Source organism: Emydura macquarii, unplaced genomic scaffold (genome assembly GCF_026122565.2).
Source record: "Emydura macquarii macquarii isolate MOO-44397 ecotype Brisbane River unplaced genomic scaffold, CSIRO-AGI_Emac_v2 contig_1348, whole genome shotgun sequence".
NCBI classification, from domain to species: domain Eukaryota; kingdom Metazoa; phylum Chordata; order Testudines; family Chelidae; genus Emydura; species Emydura macquarii.
The window spans coordinates 7,046,344-7,063,439 of record NW_027131485.1 but is presented as its reverse complement, the minus strand read 5'-3'; the positions used below and the strand labels follow the sequence as shown (position 1 = coordinate 7,063,439).

Below are 17,096 nucleotides of genomic sequence, written 5' to 3'. Positions count from 1 at the left end.
ACACCCACAACTGACTCGCAGTGTGTCACACACTGACAGACAAAGCACTAGTGTAGATGAGTGACTGTCACTACACACTGAAGCACATGGCCTGGCAGCTAAGTCACATTGGGTGCCTGCTCAGTGCAGGCCAAAGAGGAAGGCACTGATTTTTAGAGTCCTGCCCCTCCCCTCAAACATGGTGGACCCTGGCTGCTCCACCAGCAACCCCAGCCCCATCACCACTGCAGCCAGACAGAAGGAGTACAGTAAGGAGGCTGCCTACTCACTGATCTCCCATCCCCCTGGCTGCAGCAGGGAAACCGCACACATCCTGTAGCCCCATGTGCTCCACCTGGGTCCCTAGGCAGTGGGTCCCTTCTGCAGCCAGGGGGACAGGAGATCAGTGCTCCCCTCCCTCTGGCTCCAGCAGGGACCTCAGCGCCTAGAGACCCAGGCAGAGCGCTTTGCTGTGCTCCCTGCTACAGCCCGGGGGAGGGCAGCACTGATCTCCCATCCCCTTGGCTGAAGCAGGAGCCTGCACCCAGGGCCCAAGTATAATTTTTCGGGCCCAGTACAAACTTGTAACACGGACCTCCTCCCACACACATACCACAATCCCTCATCGCATACACACAATCTCATGAGCCATGAAAAATTTTTTCCTCATGGTAATGGGGGATGCAGCCTGGGCCGGGCCCCCCATGCCTCGGTAAAGTGTACCTTTTTTCCCTCCCATGTGGGGGCCCTGCCTGCACTGGTCTTGTAGACCCACAGCAACATGCTCTGCCTGGGTCCTGTGGCCCATGGGTTCAGAACCACTGGGTGCCAGAAAACACATCTGTCACCCCACAGCTCAGCTGTCCATTGTCTCTACTTAACACATCATTGTAATGAGTCCCTGCTGCCTTTTACTTTTAACAGGCACTCACCATAAGGTGCCAGATGACACCAGTTACAGACATGAAAGTTCAGCAGCACTATAGAGTCTGGGAATTTTACAGTCCTTGATTTGTTTTCACCTGATGTTCAGCATGATAGACAGCATGTGGGACAATGACAGTGTAACAAACCCATAGGATGAGAGGAGACCTGCTGTGACTCAAACAGGCTTTGTGTGGGACAAAAGGCAAAGGAATGAAAACTTTGGACTGTGTGGGACAGCCAAATACACACACACACACACACACACACAAAACGACTTAAAGTCAATGAATCCCTTCTGTAAAACGGTATATCTTTTCTGTCATGTCTATTTCGATTGTAAGCTCTTTGAGGCAAGGAGTGTCTCCAGCGATAGCTATAACACCAAGCACAACATGGCCCTGATCTCAGGGCCTCAAAGTGCTACATTGGTATAAATAATAATAGTAACATCATAGCGAAAGCTCTTCTTCTCCTGTAATGAAACCAGTGGGAGAGGAACAGTAGGCTCAGGAAACGCTACAAAACTGACCTCCCAAAGAATTAATCTGTTCCTTCAGAAGGAGCATCTGATGGTAGAAATGTCCAGCTTGTGAGTGCAGCTCTGAGAACACAGGACGTGAGACACAGAAATGAACTGTCATCTGAGGATGTGAGGGCGCACAAAATCCCAAGCATGTTGCTTGGATTGACCTGCACAGCAGATCCCTGTCTTCCTTTGTAAAGCACGCCCTTGGCAGACGAATCTGCTACAGATAGGGCTGAACTGCAAAACTCAGATCCAGAGCCTTGTTTTCCCAAAGTTTGTTGGGGAGGGGTTTTACTTCACCCCATTGTCCTATCATGCTTGGGTAAGTGTGCACCGCTGCTAGTATAAATAAAAACTTATACTTCCTGCCTCCTCCTTTCTGCAGTGTCTGCTCCTGTTATCTAAATAGAGCAAACTGGACCAACAGGAAGCTGAGTGGCTATTTCAATCCCACATCACCCACCACCACCAAACATCTGATATCAAGAACAGAGTGAGCAGAAGAAGTCTTCATCTGCCTGTGCAAATCTGGGTAGCACCATTGACTTTTATGGAATTATGTCAATTTATGCCAGCTGAAGATCTGGCCCTAAATCTTTAAACCTGCTTTAGCACCTCTTCACTCTAGGAGCCCTCTTATCCTACAGAGAACAGAGCGGAGGCAGGGGAGATGATTTCCATTATTCATTCATAATCCACATCCAAAAGGAGCTAACAAATTATAAATAAGTAACAGAAGCTTCCCCAGCTGCATTTGATTATAGACACATTTGTTTTTTAATTTTTTGTAAGTAATATCTTTTAAAAACGGTCAATTTAAAAAGAAAAATATTTCCCACTGCAATTATTTTTGCAATCCCCAGTCCAAAATAATAATTAAATAATAATAATAGTAACAATAATCATGCTTGTTATAGTAGAACAGCAGTTAGTAGTTATAGAGATGTGCGTTGTACATCTCATTTAGGCACCTTGGTTATTTTACCATGTAACAAATTTGTCCTTTTTTTTTTTTTTGGCAAGAGAGAGAAACAAAAACAAAAATCCAAAAACCATTGTAATCCTCAGGGAATGATATTAAAGGAAATATTTGTCCAATATCAAAAGTTGCTGCTTTGTATATTGGATGGAAGGGTTTTTTCCCTTTTGATTTCTTCAATAGCTAATTGTCAAAACTGAGTATAAAAACTGGGATTTTTTTTTGAAACAGCATAAAACATCGCGGATAAGCTAAATGAGCGTGTATATTTCAGCAGTGTTAGAAAGAAGAGGGAATTTAAGCATGCTGTTTACAATGTATTTTAGTTGTGAGAAAGTAACGTTAGCAGCACATGGTATTTTGCATAACTTAGCAGAAAACAACAGTTCTTCCTAATTCCCACAGGCTAAACCGTGTAGTACAGTCAGCTATTACTTATGATTATAGTTTGAGTGTTCGTAGTAAAATAATTGGTTTCTTGATATGTGACAGGTTGACATATTTAAAATTCAAATATGGGCTCAAATCCAGAGGGCTTTACTCAGTCTTACTCAGGCATAAATCCCACCACATTTGGTCTGAGTAAAGAGTGAATATGATCTGAGCATGGACTTCAATATTTGTCCTACGTTGCTTTATTTGTACAATAACGGTATAGATTTGTTAGCATCTTATTCTGAGCTCACACTGATATACGCTATGAATTCAATTGAAATCATCCAGTATAAGTAAGATCTGGTTCAGACTGTTAGTTTGACTTCATTCAGTCATCAAAGTTCAGAAATGATGCATAATGTATAGTCTGTAGTAATAGACTTTAGTTTGTAACTGCAAAGGGGCCATTGTCCTGCCCCTCCAAACGCTAGTGAGATTTCCAAATCCTGGGACCCGTTTGACAGTCCTTTGTCACACAAAATTCCCACTGAGGGCAGTAGGATTCATTTTGTGTGAATGAGGACCATAGAATCAAAATTTCTCTCTGTCTTGCACCTTTTCACTTGTTCAATTATACATAGAGGTTAAGAAATCCTTTTTCAGTCACACAGAGATCTGGAAGGGGATGTGACACTGAAATTGTTCCCAGACCATGGTAAATGAACTATATAAGTTCCACTGGCTTAACTGTTCACCAGTGCTCTTTAGTCAGCCATTCCTCGAGCCGAAGCAAGAGTCAGGTAAGGTATTTTCTAGATAGAGCAGCTGGCATCAGACATACAACTATTTGAGCCACTAAAATTCTCTCTCTGATATAAAACGTGCCTTCGGTCAGACTGACTTTATTCCAGTGGTTTAGTAGGTTGACTGCTGCTGTTTGTTATTCTGTGGGCGAGCTAATCAACTGCCAGTGATGGAATCTTGCAGACAAATGGAAATTCTCTGTTGCAGCTGTTGTCATTCCATGATCGTAAAGCTATAGGGGAGTAAGAATAAGGAGTCATTTAAAGTTTTAACTGAAGGTGTGATCACATGAGGAGGACAAAATTCAGTTCTGCTAAGTGTTTCCAGGAAGAAGAAATGACATACAATGTATACCGAAACACTGAATTTCCTACACAAAGGAGTTAGTTTCACCCCAGTCCTTAGCCCTGAAGAAAAATCTTATCAAAACTTGAGTCTGACAGAATTGTAAGTCTGACAAATTTAAAAACTGCGCATGCTTTTGCATAGACACAAGATCATGTTGGCTGGGTATAGAGACCATTACAGTCTTACCTGCATACAATTATTCATGCACATATGCTGTGTTTATTCCTGTGCAGATTCCCATATGACAAGAGACAAAAGATTTATTTGTAATTCTTCTCCTAGTCTACCCTTTCCCCAATCCTGCTGTCTCCCACCTCCTTTTAGTGACTGCTTCTCAGGTGTTGTCTTTCTTTCCAATAATATATCCCTCTCTTTATTTCCTTGGTTTGAAAATGTCTCAGGGCTTGTCTTCATGTACAGAGCTGCACCAATGCAGTTGCGCTGCTGTAGTACATTAGTATAGACACTGCTATGCCAGCAAGAGAAATTCTCCCATCACTGAGCAATGTGGTTATATAGATATACATCTGTAGTGTAGACCTGGCTTTAGCTGAGGGGAAGCAGGCAGGCTGGTGTCTTTATACTGCCTTTGATTTACAGTTCTTTACCTCCTTGCTTCTTGGGGACGGGGCCATAACATCGAGTGTAAACACATTTTTGTAGAACAAAGACTAAGGCAACTAAAATTACTAGTAGGTAATTCTCCCCAGCCCACACATGCACTTTTGGCTGGCTCTGGACCTGTTGGGGGATATGAGACCTGGCCAGAAGCCTATTGAAGTCAATGGGAAACTTTTTATTGATTTCAATGGGCTTTAGATCACACCCATGGACATCTTGTAGATACGTTCATTCTCTTTTCCCCTTTCTTCCCCTCTCCCATGACTACATAAAGCCTCCAGAATTAGTGAGCTCCTTCTGCTATTTTGATCTGCTTTCACCACTGGTTTACATATGAATGGGCGGTAACTGGCTGTGAAGAGAAGAATAATCCTCCGTATGATTATGAACACATTTCATTGGTGCTCCTCAGGAAAGTGCAGAAAGGAAGCAAAATTTGAACAATTGATTTGGCTTTTAAATATGTATCTGCAACCTGGATGCTACAACGAGGGTCTTATTGAGAATACAGATAGAGGGATGCACAGTAAGAGGAATACACTGAAGCTTTTGCTGAGCCTTACTGCTCTTAGAAAAAATTACACCATAACCTTTGAAATCAAGAAATAATTCAACTCGTGCTTTCTGCGTGCTCTTTCATTACACACGGCATGGTGCAGATTTATCTATTTTCTTTTAATCAGTTTGTAATAAGGAGTTCAGAATTTCATCATCTTTTGTTCTGAACAAATTACCAATACTAATAAAACAATAATAATAATGAATACCACAAAGATCAGCAAAATCTTGACACTCTCCAGCAAAATATGGGTAGATACCACTGTGACCCAGATTACATTTGACCTGGATACTATGGGCTCAGAGGAAATACAAATAGAGGGATGCACAGTGAAAATTCATGAATTCCTCCAGAAATGGTTTTTAGTGGTGGAAATAGTTAAATTTGACCCGTGACCAAATTCAACAATTTTCAACAAAAATAAAATAAAACTCCCCCCAAATCCATCAGTTGCTATCATAAACTAGTAAGAATGGGAGAAGGATGGGGATATAAAATGGAGGGGGGGAAAGTGTGTGTGTGTGTGTGTGTATCATCTTTTTGTTCTGTTTGTACAACGCCTAGCACCGTGACTGGGTCTTCTACGTGCTATGGTTATACAAATAATAAATAATAAAAATATGGGGGGGTGGGGAGATGGTCTGTTTAACTAACTTACATAGAGAGGCAGTCACAGCCACAGAGACAATACATTTCCCCCTCTGCAAAATTAATATGTTAAAATAATCACCCTGCCAGCATCTTTTTGTTATACATAGAAAAGGGTGAGCCTGCATTTCACTGAATTTATTTACATGTCCTTCCTGGAAGGTGTGAGATACAACCTGAGGCTCAACAGTGCAGTACCTACCACTGTTATATCTGTACCAGATCTGTACACAGTCCTCCTCCTCTGGAATAGAGTGGATCCCATCATCTGGCTGGTTGCCATCCCAGTAGTTATAGTCATAGGAAGAGCCATCCGTCCATTCAAAGTGGCCTTCCTATCAAAAACCATCAGGGAGTTAGGGAGGAAATGAAGATGTGCAGTGATTTTAACTGAGTCTTTTTGTAAATCTGGACTTCAGGATTGGTCCACAGAATATTCTCTTCTTCCTTGTAGAGAGTGCAGACATCAATCTGACCTCATTCCTACGTCTAGATGGCAAATACGTATGAGATAGGAGATCCAGGCTGAACAGAGGTCCTTCTCCTATTGAGTTTTATACTCTGCTAGCATATTGTGCGAGACAGGGCATAGCTTCACTGCAAAGAAAAACTCACGGCATTGAATCTCAGTTGACTCGGGCTCATGGGGCTTGGCCTGTGGGGCTAAAAGTAGCAGAAAGAGAATCCCACCTGGGCTGGAGCCTGGGTTTCAAGAGTGCCCCTCTCCCCACTCCCTGCCCCACCCCCCAGGAGGTTTCAGAGCCCAGGCTCCAGTTCTTTGCTTTTTCCTTTTGTTACCGTGTAATTTTTCAAAAGAAGATTTCAAAAGTTACAGAGTAATACAAAGAAAAATGAAAAGTGGAGAGGGGATGACCCAGACCTTATTTACTGTATTGCACTCAAAGGGGGTGTTGTACATTTTTATAGTGGGGGTGCTGAAAGCCATTAAACAAAACTGTAAACCCTGAATATGATGGAAGCCATGTATTCAAATTGCTATTTCTTCAAGCCGGGGGGTGCTGGACCTCTAGTACTCACTGTCCTTGTCCCCCTCAAAAAAGAGGAGAAAAAAGAAACACATTTTGCAGAAAATTCACACCCACAAAAATTGTTCTATTTCAAACCACGTGACATGGAAAGAAGTTTGAAATGTCAAAATGTATCGAGAAATTGTTTCCCCCTCCCTTTTTTTAAGTCTACCTCAGTGGATGTGGAGGGTGAATTATCCTCTAATGTTCATAGGTCACAGTTGAAGCATTGGACGGGTAATGTGGATAAGTAGAAACCTTTGCTCTCCAGAGCTGTCAGTCCAGCACGTCCAAGTTGTATTATAGTCAGTGGGAAAAAATGGAAAGGTGATGAGGGAAAACAGAAAATATCATTTTGCTGTTTATGTGAGTCTGATGCAATTGGCCAAGGGTTACATCTCACTGAGCTCCAGGCTGAGCAGATTTCCAGTTCTTTTTATGGGAAACCCTGCTTGCATGATGATTAAGAGAAAAAGCAGGCAGTAGTTAATATTGTAACAGTTTCTCACCTGTCTTAGGTCATGAAGTCCCATCCAGATATCAGTGGGTATTCCAGGTACTCGGCTGTTTACCAGGTCATATACAAAGACATTCTCTTCCCAGCTGGTAAAGTACCATAATATGAAGTAGTTAGGACGTTGATATTAGTGAAGTTAAGCACAGGACTATCCCTAGGTATTCAGACTGCAGTTTAGCAAATGGGACCCAATCTTTAAACTACCCTTTGAAATTATCCATGAAAATTTTGGATTACTTTTCTTAGTCTGTGCATGAGAATGGCTTAATATAGCAAAACCCAGAGCTAGTTGTAAAAGCAGGGAAAAGTACATGAAGTGATTTGAAATCACGCCCCCCTCCCTTTCAAAATTAAAAAATTCAAACGTTCAAAAATTCAAAATCGTTTCACCAGGTGTAACATCAGGCAGGAGTTGTGCTAACGTAAAGCTTCTACTGCCAGTGCTCCACTGCAATGGTGTGAAATAAATTCAAGCAGGTCAATGAGCTTCCACACCTTAAACCATCAAGAGTGGCTGGGCCTTGGGATAGAAAACAACTCTGGAACCAGGACATGACACTGTGAATGTCTATTCGCTCACTAGGAGCCTGCTTCAGTACTCCTTGAAGTCAATGGAAACACTACTGCATCACATCTCTAGCAGTTTTCAAAATTAGCCTGGGGGAGGGATGGAGATTCTTGAATTTGAGCTGGATTATAGACGTGCCCATATAGCAAAGTCTTCCTCTGATCTCAAAACCCCAATGTTTAGGGTTGTTTAGATCCAGCATTTAGCTTTGGGCTCCATTTCTAATCTGGGTTCATGAACTGTTCCATGAAATATGGAATGGAAAAAAACATGTCTATTTTGAAAGTTCTGAGCCAGACAAAATTGTAACTAACATTCCCTTGAAACCAAAGCAGCCCTCCTTCCTCAAGGGACTGATTAGTATAATGGTACAATTTGACGTGGCGTCTGTTGTTGTAATTTAGGGCCAAATTTTCAAAGCATCTCCAAAAACATGGCCATAAAATTGGCTCAAGCATCTATTTTTTAACGCAAAACCGCACCTTTGCTCATGCACATCAGGTAGTTGCTGGGTAGTTTATATGTAAATGCATGGGGTTTGCGTGCATGCCCACACAGTCTCTTGAAAATATGGCCCTTCAAATTATTACATTGTACAACCACAGCCAAACCCAGGGTGATACCCATAGCTTTGTTATGCCACAGAGCATACGGTGACAGCTTGTTATTTATGTTAAAGTAACTAAACAGTATTACAAACCACGGCCCCTTCACAAGTGCCTCTGGGCTTGGCTAAGAGCAATGCAGATAGAACTGTTTTAGAATTATTGGTGCTACCACTTGAGGTAAAGGAGACTCTCTGATAGACATCTAAGTAATACAGCTGAGGAGTTTTAGGGGGCAGAGATACACATGCTCATTAACTAGTGCATTTCAATACAGATACACAGAATTTACTACAGTAGTAAATTGGGCTTGAATGGGTCCGTTTTCTCATAAGCACCAGCTGAGGAATTATCTTATTTACATATTGATTTATTGTGGCAGATATAGTTTAGATGGGCTTTGACAATGTCTTAGAAACAGATTTATTTGATTCTTACCTGTGAATGGACGCTAATTTGGCTGATTTTATGCCAATGGAAAATTCAGCACAATAGAGATCAGCTTCAGCCCATGTTTTATTGATGGGAAAATATCTGTAACAGTATCCTTCATATTCTGTCCAAAACAGTGGGCAGGAATAGGATTGAACTGGTTCTGGCATAGCTGGGTTGAGAGGAAAGAAAATTGGAAGAGTGTTTAATACACAGCAGCTCGGAAATGGTGAATGTATCTGTTTTTAGGACCTGTCTCAATGTCCCTGTGGCTTTACAAAAAAACAAAAAAACCAGGTCCTAGATTTTCACAAGAGACGAGGGATGCCTCCATTCTTCGATGCCCATCTCAAAATATCTGAATTTCAGAGGATGGACGCTCGACACTTTGGAAAGTTTGAGCAAAATTTGCTATTTTTGAGTTGTCCAAGCAGGAAATACTTTCTGGGCCTTTTGGATGATGCCATAATATAAATATTTACAAAAACCTATTGTACATTTTCCAAGTAGGACGGAAGTGACACTCTAGAGGTCTGTAAGGATCAGGTTTGGTTCCATTCTCATTCATATCAATTCCTGGAAAGAGCAAACTTGCAGGAGAGATTGTACCACTGCAGATAACACAGAGAGGAGGGAAAACGCTCCAATCAAAGGGACCAGGAAAAAAATGGGGGCAGTGGTGGGAAAGTGATGCATGCAACTTAATGCAGTAATAAGCAATGAAAACAGTGTCGAAAGATGCCAAGAAACATTATACCTTGATGGTCACAAGATACAAGATATTGAGGGAGAAATAGTGAGCAGAAATCTAAATCCATCAGTCAAATTTCTGGGAGGTAATTAAAAAGGTGAATAGGGCCCTGATTCAGCAAGATATTTAAGTACATGCTTAACTTTAAGTATATGACTAGTTTTGCTGAAATCAATGGGATGATCTATGTGCTTAAAGTTAGGCATGTGCTTATGTATCATGCTGAACTGGGGTTTTAATCACCAGGACACATCACAGAAGTTGAGAAAGCTCTGTTATCTTCATCCAGGCTATCTCCTCGCCAGCGTGGGACTGTTCCCTGCACTAACTTCATTCTTGACCGTTGTTTTTGCTTGCTTCTTTGTTTTAAGTCAATGAATTAATGGTGTACTAATCATCAAAGATGGCTCTGGTACAAAGTACAAGTGAGACCCCAGCCGGAGTGACCATTGAAGACTTGGAAAAGGTATAGACCAGGGCAGCAAGAATGAAATGTTTCAGGTTTTGAAGAAAGAGGTAGAAAAATGCTGCTAATGTTCTTTAGAAAAGAGGAATCCCAACTGATATGTATGAAATCCTGAGAGGTCCAGAGAAGGTGGATGCCACAAAGCTATCCAAGCAAATAACAGGCTCAAAACCCAGAGAGTTCAAACTGAAAGTAAGAAAGGATCTGGCATGAAGGGACTTCAAGGGGAATCATCTTTACAACGATCATAATTAACCTGTAGAACGAACTCTGGCGGCAGCTGAAGCAGCAGCCATGAGCATTTTTTTTTTAATGGAATTAGCCAAGTCCAAATCATTACAGGGTACAAATGCTAGAAGTAGCTGGGCTGAATGCCTTCCACCCCCAAATGTCACTATGTGAAGTTTCTTTTGGCAGTAATTTTGCACCACATTTCTTTAGTTCCTTCCACTGAGGGCTCTCGAAGCATTTTACAAACATTAAGTCGATTAAGCCTCACAAAAATCCTCACTGAAATAAGCATTACACACATTTTACAAATAAAGGAAACCTTAGAGGCAAAGATGCTCACTGATGATAACACAGCGTCAGTGCCACAGCCAGCACTAGAATCCAGCTCTTCTGCTCCAAGGCCCTGTCCTTCCATCACTACAGACCCATTTCTGTGTAGAGCACATCAAGCCAGCTCTGGGTTATAGATCAATTCCCCAGAAACTGGAAGACTTGTCACCAGCTGGGACAGCAGAATGACTCAAATACCTGGAATTGACTGTTCCCAGCATTTCAACTCTCACAATAGCCCTGTGACACTAACAGCAGGCATTCAGGGGCACTGGAGTGCTGTGATGGCCTCTCCTCCTGACCCAAGATATTGTATGCCTCCAAAATGTCAAATGCGCTGAGTCAGGTTAGTTCAAGTACTGCAAAATGTGAGCCATTCTGTGGCTAATGTAAACAGCTACTTTGTCGTTGCTTTTCTCTGACAGCCTCAATCCTTCACTAACACTCTTCTATTCCTCGAGCTCAGATAAAAGATAATTATCCTTCCTTTGTGGTGACCCTTCCTCTCCCTGCCTCAGAGCTCTTGATACAAGTGCTCTTGGAGCCAGTTCCAGTCAGTATCAGCCCTGAGAAGTGCCAGGCCTAGATAACTAGGGTCAGGAAGGAACTCAGATCTCAAGAACCAAGTAACATTGCAGAGATGAATGAGCTGCTTTCGGATCACTGTGTCTGACTGTGCTAGTGATGGGCTATGCAAAAAAGCTCTAGTCAAAAATCAGAGCAATACCCTGAAAAAAGGAAGCAGTTTTTAAAAAAATCATAGTAAATGTGTATTTGGTGAGCAGCAAGATGCAGCATTTCAGCGGTCCCCAACCTTTCTGAGTGTGCAGACCCCTTTTCAACCTCCAAACATTTTTGCGGACCACCACATACTACTCGTTTTATCTGAAAAAGTACATTTCCTTGGTGAGGATGTTATTATTTTTCTTTTCCGCGGGCCCCCTGTGGTAGCCTTGCAAACCATCAGAGGGCTGCGGACCACAGGTTGGGAACCGCTGCAGTATTTATTCCCATAGGTCACATCCTGCCATCATCTCGCAGAGAAAACAGTTACCCGGGGCTACCTCACATCCTATTATAACAAATCCCAATAGAGAGAGAGAGAGAGACAGAAGGCCCTGGACACTCCACGTGTTTCAAACTTAAAGAGTTTCCAATGAATGGAAGTGAGGGATCAGCCTCCAGCTCCCACAGATCCCGGGACAGGAAGCACCAAACACCTGCAATGCAGCCTGGACTCTTCCATCCCTCTGGCGCCTTCCCTGACATGTACTGAGAGTTCAGTCATGGAGTGGAAGTTAGTGCTGCTTATAACTTCTGTGCACATCTCAGCCTGGATAGCCTTACCCATTCCCAGAGCCCCACAGATCCCATAGAGGGTGGAACTGGCATGGAGAGGGTTTGATGGGTACTGGAGAACATGGCACATCAACGCCTCTAGCCCTTGCCAGTTGTATTTGAGGCTCTTCCTCTCACCCATTTTACTTTTCCTTGATCCTCATCACACCTCACTGCAGCACCGGGTCCTCAGCCAGGCAAACCATTGATTTCCATGGGCATTTTAGCTTGAGGGCCAAATCCAAAGCCCTTGGGGATCAAGAGGAAGATGCCCATGGACTTCAGTGGGCTTTGGCTGAGATCCTGAGCAGGCCCCATATTCCAATTCTATATTTTTTGTATGCTGCTGATGTAATTTATTACCAAGCCCAGATATGGTCACATTGATTAGGGAACATGCTGCTTCCTGTGCTCTGAGGGTTCAGTACAGCAAGGCGATGGGGACTCCTGTGAGTTGAGGGGACCCTCAGCTTCTCAGGCATGCTCAGCACCTGGACTGAGCCCTGTCCACCAAGCATTTAGAATACCCTGCAGTGCTTAATTATCGGCTGGGGTGACTGGAGACACTGCGAGTGTCACAGGCAGCCCACTCATTGATATTTCTGGAAGGGCTGTAAAAAGTGGCTGTGAAATCTTTGCCATTAACTGCACGATGGCACAATGGACAAGCCAAAACCAGCAGCCAGCTCAGTGTATTGCCTTTTCATGTGAATTGTTACGGGCGTTTGTTGTGTGTTGATTTGAAATTTCAATTAGGATGGTTTGGGTTTCCCTGATGGTTCATGAAAAAAATTGTCCCCCTTGCTAGAAGTGGTTGAAACTAGGTCATCAGACCAAGACATTCATACAGCCTTTTGATATTCTACACCATTTTCCCTACTAGGTATCATTAATTTGATTGGCTTCAATGAACAAGAGATGCCTAGAGGAATTTAAGGTTAAATATACCAGAAAAGAGAATTAGGATAGGTCAATGTTTAATTAGCATCTTTTCTGTTAGGTCAATGTAGGAAGTCTTTGCAGTGTCTTTGAAAGAGGGATTATTCTTCTTAAATTCACAGGAAAATAACTGAGGACACCACTTTTATTCTAGAATACGTAGGCCTATTTTTATTTTAAAATCCATAAGCCATAGTGTGGCAGACATACCCACTTCTTAGCAGGAAAACTTTATAACCAACCCCCAGCAAATAAAAATGGTATTTACTGGCAAGGAAAACAAGGGCAGTAGCACTGGGTCAGTTATATCTATTTTTGACATGTTAAACTACATCAGCCAAACACCACTCTAACCATTGTCTGACCTCCTGGGTAAAATGCTTTAAGATGTACTGATGAAAAGAGCTTCATAAGAGCTAATCATTTATATTATCAACATTAACTCTTTCACTGAAAGAAGAAGGATCATCTGTGGTTTAAGGCTGTGGGCTGGGACTCAGGATACTGGGGTTCAATTCCTGGCTCTTTCTGGGTTACCTCAGGCAAGTCACAATCTCTGTACCTAGGTTCTCCATCTGTAAAATGAGGATAATAATCCTTCCTTTGTCCATGCTTAGATTGTATGCTCTTTGAGGCAAGGACTATCTTTTCCTCTATGTATATACAACATCCAGGCTGACAGAGGCGCAATATTGGTTGAAGCTTCGTGGTGCTAAATAATACCTACCGATATTTTCCCATGATGCTACTGACAAAGGAAAAAACAACAACCTGAACCCCTGAGATCTGCTTGTCAAGTCATTTTTTTCAAAACAGGCTCAAACTTAAGTTCGGAGGATGTTTCTATGATAAAAGTTTGTAGCTCTGCAATGTAGAGTCTGGGTCCATTCTGGTAGCATTCCTGGCACCTCAAAGCACTCTTACAGCATTTTTTAAACAGCAGATATTGCCAGTTTTGTGCTGGAAGCAAATCACATTCTTGCTGGAGACTATTAAAGGGCTTGATTTCATCATGGGCTATGGATTTATCAGTAACAGTCTAAACTGTAAATAAGCCATCAATTCCCTTAAAAAGAAGACTTCAAAGGAGAGGGTTCCACCAAAGGGAGCCCTGCGGCTATCAAAATGGGTTTATGTGGCTCTCTGCTTGCTACAGAGATCTAGAGACTTCAATAAACCACGCTGTATTTCAAATAGCATACCTAGCCTTCATGAGATGAATGCTCTTCTGGGGCCCAATCCTTAGAGGTGCTGAGCACCTTCAACTGCACTAAAGTTGCTGGCTGACAAGGGTACTCAACAACACTCAGGAGGCACAGAGGACCTCACAGGATAAGGCCCCTAGAGTAGACTGAATGTGAAAAGACTCCTTTTACATGTAGTTATCACCTGACCCTCTGCTATGAAAACCATTCCTGGACCTCTGCTGAGACTAGATGCCAGCATGGGCGTGTTTTCTCTTACTTTTACGTGCAGTTACTGATATCAGGATCAAGGGGTGAGGAGCATATTTTTGGAGAAGGGGATGTTAATTTTTTTTCCTCTTTCCTCTAATTTAGTCCTTTTGATCTTTCATCTTGTTTAGTTTACAGTTTACCTTCAGCCACAGGAATACCTGTAAATACAACATGAAAGCACAGAGGGGCCTGATGTTCCATCAATGTCACTCCACTCCCATGTGCCATATCTAGAGAGGGTGAAATCCTGCCTCCACTGAAGTCCATGGGAGATTTATTATCATCTTCAGAGGGGCAGGATTTCCCCCAGAGTCTGGACAAAATCAGAACAATGAGAATTTAAAAATGTTTGGGGTAAGGAATTGAAATTGTTTTTCCAGAAGAAAATCCCAGTCCCAGAATGCCTACTCACTGCCTCATCTGCAGTGGGACAACTCACGTGGCTAAGGCCTGCAGAACTGAGTCAGGAACATGCTTTCAGCAATTCTCTGAATTCAAGCAACACATTAGGCACCTGTTAATTCATTGTTGTTTGGGATGCAACATCACATATCAATGCTGTAGAGAGTGTGAAGCAGGATCACAGGAAATATGCACAATTATGGAAGGTGTGAGTATGTAGGGAATGGGACACACTTTACAAGCTCCACAAAACAAATATGTCAGACTTTGGCAGCATCGTCTACAGAAATAACCTAACAATAACTATACACTTCCAGTGAGGCTACAAAGTGCCACCCTAGACAGATCTATAACACCACACCAGAGTAACTTTGCTACATTCCTTTTACAGTACACCCATCTCAATCTATTATCTCCTCCTGTTACTAAATAAAACACACTGCGAAGGATAAGCACCAAAAGAGGAGTTTTTGATGGATAGGGAAAATTAGCCATTGTCATTAAGTGTTACTGAGAGATTTTATGGGAATAAAGGCTGCAGGATCAGGTCCTTAAATACTGACACCAAAAATTACATAAGGTGTCTTCAATATTTTTATTATGCAAAATATTTAATTTGTATGATTATTTTCCCCCTTTCATTAATATATTAAAACACGTCCATTTACATGTTTGCTTTCAAAACAACCAGATCATGACAAGGCTTTATTTTAAGTGGTTATGTGCGCATGTACTGTACTCTGACAGTCTCTTTGAAACCCGCTGCTCCTCTCTTCTGCAGTATGGTTGGGCAGAGCTGGAAGGGAGTGGTGTCCAATGGTGAATGTGCAAATTATGGATTATCCAGGCAATGAAATGAAACTTTAATTTTGCTGCAAAAGTGTCACAATCTCAGACACATAGGAGTTGAGGTTTTGTTTTGTTTATGCACATTTTTTTTTATCAAAATGAAGTTATTTTTACAGAATAAAATTCTATGATATTTGTATTTCAAGATGTAAAGATGCTATAGTCAATTACTGTAGACCTCCTTCAGTATAGAAATACTATACTTCTAGCTGCAACCAGATGAGAGGCATCTTTGATTTTTCTCTCCTTAATTAGTTTTTGAGGAAGCTCCCATTAATCTGTTGCCTGGCGCTAAAGCCAAGCTCATGGTAATTATTTTTCTCACTAGTTCATTGAACAATACTTACTGGGTCAGATTCTGCTCACAGTCCCATGTAAATCTAGAAGACTACTATCAAAGTCAGAGAAGTTACTCTGGATTTACATTGGCATAAATGAGAACAGAATCTGTCTTATTCTATGCAAGTAAAAATGTACCGCAAACATGGGTAATACAATGAAATAACAAAACCAGTTAAAATGTTGTTAAAATACTTCTCTCACCGGAAAAAATACACTTTATTAACTGTAGATAAACTTTACAGCCAGTTGTGTCTGTGCTATGGATCTAATATTTAGATTCTAATATGATCACATATGTTAACTTCACTTTATATTAGAAAGCGTGAGTAAAAGAAACTTTGCAAATCACTGCTCTCTACTTTTTGCACTTCCACAGAAAGCTGAACATCCAAAGAGTCACAGTCCTTTACAATTTGCAAATACCTTTTTTACTATTATCATCATTGTGTGCAATTACTGTTGTTTGGACTAAAATCAGACTAAGAGCATTCATTTATCTTGTAAACATAATATAAACTCCTTGGCACCACTGTACAGGACCACATATTGTTTACCAGATTAAACCGAGCATGTCTCCAAAACAAAGAAATAAAGCCAGCAGAGAGAATGCTTCAACAGACTGGAGCAGAAAAGCACAGCATTACTTGGGAATACATCTTTCCAAACTAAGCAGATCATTGAATTTGCAGAAAGTTTGGGCTTCATGGAGAAGTTAGCAAAACTGGTAAGGAGAATTGCATACATACATTTGTAAATGTGTCTGATTTTAAGCCATCAATAACTCAATGTTTATATTAACCCAAGTTACAGTCAGTGATTTGCACTCACCTTGACTGATTTTAATATTTGTCTGTGGGAAAGCCTGGGTGGCAAACAAAACCATGGAGAGGAGCACACAGAAATCCCATCGGATCACCATCTCTGACTGAGGACAAAATTTCATTTCCAGGTCTGCAGAGAGCCAATGACATGAAGCCTTTCCTTAATTCGGTATCGCCTTGCTCTGCTGCTGAGATTCCTCGAGCAGATGTGAATATACTTTGTGCACTGCACCCTCCCCCGAAATGCCAAGCTC

At 41.7% G+C, this 17,096-nt stretch overlaps 1 protein-coding gene across 1 annotated transcript; it reads right to left on the bottom strand.

Annotated features, from left to right (window-relative positions):
• Positions 1-3,045: 3,045 nt before the first annotated feature.
• Positions 3,046-17,013, bottom strand: CLEC19A (C-type lectin domain containing 19A). Its single transcript, XM_067551500.1, has 5 exons — positions 16,850-17,013; positions 8,923-9,088; positions 7,304-7,397; positions 5,969-6,101; positions 3,046-3,822 (listed from the first exon to the last, which is right to left on the bottom strand). The coding sequence occupies exons 1-5, from the start codon at positions 16,962-16,964 to the stop codon at positions 3,743-3,745; spliced, it is 588 nt and encodes a 195-aa protein (XP_067407601.1). The 5' UTR covers positions 16,965-17,013; the 3' UTR covers positions 3,046-3,742.
• Between the last annotated feature and the right edge of the window lie 83 nt (positions 17,014-17,096).